At 38.0% G+C, this 5,939-nt stretch overlaps 1 protein-coding gene across 1 annotated transcript; it reads right to left on the minus strand.

Annotated features, from left to right (window-relative positions):
• Nucleotides 1-1,153: 1,153 nt before the first annotated feature.
• LOC107720503 (cerebellin-1-like) lies at nt 1,154-2,884 on the minus strand. The gene is made up of 3 exons (XM_016528230.1): nt 2,394-2,884; nt 2,147-2,266; nt 1,154-1,688 (listed from the first exon to the last, which is right to left on the minus strand). Exons 1-3 carry the CDS (start codon nt 2,649-2,651, stop codon nt 1,491-1,493), a joined length of 576 nt encoding a protein of 191 aa, XP_016383716.1. The 5' UTR covers nt 2,652-2,884; the 3' UTR covers nt 1,154-1,490.
• Between the last annotated feature and the right edge of the window lie 3,055 nt (nt 2,885-5,939).

Genomic DNA, 5,939 nt, shown 5'->3' on the forward strand with positions numbered 1-5,939 from the left:
AACATTGTTTAAATATTCAAATAATTAAATATTTATACATAATAAAACATGCACTACTTTGCATACATTTCCAGAACATGAATCTACACACTTTAAAAGTCTTGTTTGATTTTGTTTGCATACTATTATAGTTAAAGGTTTTTCCAGAGGGGATTCTGGATTTCTCTTTTTATTACTCCATAAATCAGAAAATGCTGTCAACAGACAGAAAACAAATAGGCCAATTTACCAATAGGAATAAAATGTTGTATAAAATCAGGCAAATGACAAATGAACAAACCCCTCAGTAAAATCCCTCAGAATATAGATATGAATAACACTGCTAAGTTTGGTGTCTGTAAGTGTTACTGATTTGGAGAAACAAACTCATTTTGAGGAAAAACAGCCTTTAAAGATATGTACTGTAATTGAAATCCACAGACGCAAGCAGATGAAGTGAAGTAAGATAAACACTTATAATGTGTATTTTTGGATGTTATACTAGCCTGAAAGAATACATATTATGGAAAAATCTCAAAATTGATGAATACATGAAAAAATTATAGTACTAAAAAAAAGATGTTTTATGTAGGGATTCATCAGAATATACATTTTGGCCAATAAGGATGATCGATAATTATTTATGTAATGATCAATTAAGATGTAATGACTGATATTATAAATATATATCCTTTTGTTTGTTGTTTAAAACAAAGGAAGCGCCAATTTAGAATCATTCATGCTTTAAGACTTCATAATTTTATTGTACAGTTAGACGTATTTGTTTTAAACATCAGTTTGATTTTTATTTTTTTTTGTCCTTTCCAGCCTCAGGCATCACAAATTTCTTGCCTGCATCGAACAATTAAAATCATTGCCATTTTTGTGACAAAATCTGCTGAATTGATATACGCTTTGTAGTAGTAAAATATTTGTAATTGATGTTTAATCACCAAAAATGTTATATTTATCTGGATTTATTGTGTGCAACCTGGAGGAGTTTCACTTTTTTTGTGTGTCCTTGTTTCCCCTTCCAGGTTTGTTTGTTAATTCTAGTCATTTATTTATTTATTTTAAGTTGATAAATTTAGCCTATTTAATTTGAATCTTAATTTAAGCTAATTGAAAATGTCAAAAACGTCCAAAATTTAGGTTACAGGATTGCAAAATTTGCAAATTCAAAATGAAAAGAAAACATTTATTATATATTTAATTTGACATCCTGAGGTTATTGATCACCAAAACCTGAAGGTTTAGCACCGTTCACTGACACTTTGTTAAAAAAATGAACATTTTTGAACCCCTTTTTAGTGGAAAGTGCCATAGAACATGCATCCCTGACCTCAACAACATGTTCATGCATAAAGAAAAGATAGAAAGAGAAAGAAGCCCAGCATGAACAGAAGAATCATCATTGTCTGAAGACTTATGAACTCTTTCTCCTTCAAACACGTCCTTCTGCTGAATATGTTCTTTCTATCAATGCCTCTGTTTTCTGCATGAACTTCTTTCTATAAGGGAAAAACCAGGAAGCCGGAGAAGGTGGAGTATTTCCAGCCGCCCATCAGGTTTCCTCTCTCCAGTTTGAGGTAGGCCTTGTCTCCTCTCTCCATCGTAACCAGACCGGCGTTGGTCGCTGCTTCACGCGTCACATCCTGATCACCGGCGAAGGCCGAGACCACCGGCCAACCGTTCAACACCAGACTCACCTGCACGGAGAGCCAGAAAATAAGGACTTCTTATAATATTGTAATATTATTTTCAATAGAATTTTATGGCCATTTGTGCAGTGAACAATTATTGTGCAGTGTTGGCTCGCTGAGAAGCAAAACCATTTGGGGTACTGCTGATCCGAGCAGTTTTCATTAGTAGGAACATCTCTGTCACTACAAAGACAATTACAGGAATAGTTCACTTAAAAATGAGAATGTGCTGAAAATGAGCTCCCCCTCAGGTCATGTGAGATCAGGATGAGTTTGTTTCTTCATCAGGTTTGTAGAAATGTAGCACTGCATCAGTGTCTGCCTGAGGGGGAGCACATTTTTGGCTGAACTATTCTTTAAATATTCAGAAAATTTTAAAAAGACAGTAAGTATTCATAAAACAACAGATATTTTTCCTGCGTAAGTGTTCATGAATGGTACCCTGAATGGATCTTTTGACTCACCTGTATAGTTTGTCTGTTATAAACTTTCACCACATTGAAACTGAAGCTGTACACTCCTTTTCTAGGAGCCTGGAAAACACTCCGTGCCGGATCGAGATGACTCCCAACGTTCACCAGAACCTTTGATGGAATACAAAAAGACACATGGAAACCAGGACCCTCTGATGTTTTTCAGCACTTGTCGGCTAGTGCACTGCTGATAAAGCAGCTAAAGGAAGGAGCTGTCACATATCCAATGCTTCGTTACCTGGTCGAAGTATATGGTCATGGTGCGGTTGCTCATCTCAGACGGTTCGTGGTTGTTGTTCCGCACAGCCGAGAAGGCGATGCGGCTGCTTCCGGAGCGTACCGACATTCCCAAAGCATTCCCAGCAGGTTCTGTGGTTGGAGTGGAGTCGCAAACGACTAAACATTTTCCTTCCAGCACGATGGGCTCTGTGTCATTCTGGCCCCGAACCAGCAGGGGGCCCATGAGACAGAGAAGAGCTAACCATGTGCCACTCATCCTTCTCAGATGATTCTGATCCACCGGAGTATCTGAATACGTTGATGTTTTAGTTTGTCCTTTAGCTGTGTTTCACTGGCTGCTCCTTCTTTATATCCAGTGGTGAAACACTAGTGAACAAGGGCCTTCCCGTCTAGACCAAAAGACCAAGTCGAGATGCAGAGCGAGAAGGGCAGATCAGAAGATTTGTGTGCAGTTACACATTCAATTATTATGCACTTCAGCGTTTGCGTGTGTTGTAAGTCACTGGACCACCACTACTCACACAGACACACTGGCCATCTGGACCAGACATCCCTTATGAAGAGACCATCTGCCTTCCCATCATGCCAAACACACACACACACACACACACACACACTCACTCACTCTCACTCATAAACATGGTATTCCTATCATTATGGGTTCAATATATAATAATGCTGAGAAACGTATTTTTTTTTCCAAATATGAAATCATGAATATAGAAAAATATGAAATGATAAAATATATACTTTGTCATGACAAAGACAAAATTTAAATAGATTTACAGTGCATACTGTTGAATTTGAGTAGTGAGGGCCTAAAAAGTGAGAGTTGAAAAGCAAAGTGTAAAATAAAAAAAAATAATAAAAAAAACGTCTCAGGTTGGTTCCCTGAGTAGGGAACGAGACACTGCGTCCTCTAGGGGTCGCTATGGGGAATGCCTCGTCGTGACCCGTGTCTGAAGCATACATTGAAAAAACACCAACAACATGTTTGCCGGCGACAGCCATGATGTCACTACCGGTGCGACTATAGTATAAATAGGCGCCGGGAGCACACATCATCCCCTTCTTCGTCTGAAGCTTGCTTCCGAAGCATGGCAGAAAACCTAGAGGACGCAGTGTCTCATTCCCTACTCAGGGAACCATGGTTACATACGTAACCTGAGACGTTCCCTTTCAAGGGAACTTCGAACTGCGTCCTCTAGGGGTCGCTATGGGGAACGGTATACCCACGCCACCATGCTGAGGGGAGTGCATGCCAGAACCATGGTGAGCACTAAGTACCAACTCTACCATAGCCATGGGAGTTGCCCCTGGGACGTTAAGACGGCTGTCAGTGACATTATTCCCTACGGCCAAAGGTCTAGGCTACATACCCCAAAAACTTACCTGTTAGGGCCAGAACTCCTGGGCCCGGGGTAAAGCTCAAAGAGGACGTCGGGACGTCACTTTCTTTGACCGCTTCCACGGCATAAACCGCAAAATAACAAATGCAAATATTATTTAAATACATTTTAAAATGTTAAAACGTGCAGTAAAAAAACACCAATCAGACGGCGAATACAATATTGCGGATGTTCACACACCAATCAGATTAAGTGCTGTTTTAAAACACTCCGCCCACCGATGCGGAAAGTTCGTGTTCAGTTCAGTCAGAAGAACTTGACAGAGCTACGACTGTTGAACAGGAGACCGCTATAGATCGAGCGATAGAAATTAAGAGTGTAAATTAGCTGTTGGAACTGACTGACCCTGCTTTGTTTTGTCGTTTTTGATCCGATAATCCTGTAAGATCACTCGGATATAACGAACCAAACGCCGCGACCTTTGAAGCTCGTCTTTGAGCGCGAAGATCTGAATAACGGAATCACTCAGGCCTGTGAGGATTTACTCGGTGCGTTTTCCTCTGATTTCCCTTCAATATGGCTGATTTTGCGGAATATGGTTGATTTTTAGTGGGAAAGTTTAATCTGGATGCTAGAATTTGCCATACTTTGCTCATACATTGCTCATCGCTGTCTGTTGATATTTGGCCTGCTTTACAACTATTGCTGTTGGAGAAATGTATGAATTAAATGGCTTTTTTTTGCCTGAAATGTAAGTATCTTCCCTAAAAGAAGTTAACTGATTTGTGCAGTTTGAACAGGGCGTTTTGAATGAGGTTAAGTTCCCTTATTGCCTCCACAAGGTTTGTTTAGTTGCAGATGGTTTTGATGGAGGGATGTATTTACATGCACTAATTTTCTTTATTGAACGCTAATTGTTGCAGTCCGATTTACATTCATTTTGGGGCATTTTTTTCCACTTCTGAATAAAAAAATAAAAAAGGTAATTGCAACTTTTTATCTCACAATTCTGACTTTTTTTCCTCGCAATTGCGAGTTTACATCTCACAATTCTGACTTTTTTTTTCCTCAGAATTGTAAGATATAAAATTAAAAATTCTGAGTTGTAAAGTCAAAATTGTGAGATATAAACTCGCAATTTTGAGAAATAAAGTCGGAATTGCGTGATACAAACTCACAATTCTGACTTTTTTTGTCAGATTGGCGAATTTAAATCTCGCAATTCTGACTTTATAACACGCAATTGCGAGAAAAAAAAAATCTGAATTATGACTCGCAAGTCTTTATTTCCCCCTCAAAACTGGACTTTATAACTCACAATTGCTAGTTTATATCTCACAATTCTGTTAAAAAAAAGTCTGAATTGTGAGATAAAAAGTCACAATAACCTTTCTTTATTTTTTGGCGGAAATGGGCTTCCATATTTTGGGGACCTGAAAAATGGTTTTCAAAGTTTTTTTAAAAATGATACCGTTATCGGCTGTGTAAATTACAAAAACACATATTTGTGAAAACAGTGTTCAATCTGTAGTCCTGCGTACAAAACAGTGTTTTTAGTTGGTTTTATGAATCCGTCTGAACAGGCTTATTTTGACGAATTGTGTTAATACACAGTGCTCGCAAAATTTCAAAATCTCTGGTACCCCTTCAGGCAGGAGTTCTTCAGATTTTGGTAGCCCAAAATGAATTTAACCAGTCCGAATAAAAAAAGACATCAGTTGAACTTCACTACGGACAAATCAGCATGATCAAAAACTTAAGTGACTATTTTTTTCTTCAAATAACAAGTCAAGAGAGTAGGGGTGCAATGTATCACAAATATTGCGGTTTCAGATCATATTACACTATCATATCAAATTTTGAGTCACAGATTGGATAATTTTTCAGATTAGCAAAAAAATTGGTTCTTTATTATTTAAAGGGGTCCTATTATGTTCTTTTACAAAGTCTTGATTTTGTTTTGGGGGTGTACTAGAACAGGCTCTCATAGGGCTGCTGTGACTAATAAAGACATGACTACGGCAATATACGGTTAATCTGAGTTCTTAAAATTATAATTTTCATTAAAATAAAGTATATTTATAATACAATGCCTTTATCACTGCTTAAATACTATGAAATATGTTGCATGCCTTATTCTGTGTAAGAAGCCACATCATCTCACAGAAGGATTTATTTCAAACACTCAACTGACG

The sequence above is a fragment of the Sinocyclocheilus rhinocerous genome, unplaced genomic scaffold (assembly GCF_001515625.1).
Source record: "Sinocyclocheilus rhinocerous isolate Xijiao unplaced genomic scaffold, SAMN03320098_v1.1 scaffold691, whole genome shotgun sequence".
In the NCBI taxonomy this organism is placed as follows: Eukaryota; Metazoa; Chordata; class Actinopteri; order Cypriniformes; family Cyprinidae; genus Sinocyclocheilus; species Sinocyclocheilus rhinocerous.

Excerpts from the sequence above, each read along its gene's own strand:
- LOC107720503 (XM_016528230.1), bottom strand. The coding sequence starts at position 2,651 with ATGAGTGGCACATGGTTAGCTCTTCTCTGTCTCATGGGCCCCCTGCTG. Across the intron at positions 2,267-2,393 it reads TGACCATATACTTCGACCAG|GTTCTGGTGAACGTTGGGAG; the intron begins GTAACGAAGCAT and ends ATTCCATCAAAG. Across the intron at positions 1,689-2,146 it reads ATAACAGACAAACTATACAG|GTGAGTCTGGTGTTGAACGG; the intron begins GTGAGTCAAAAG and ends CTCTCCGTGCAG.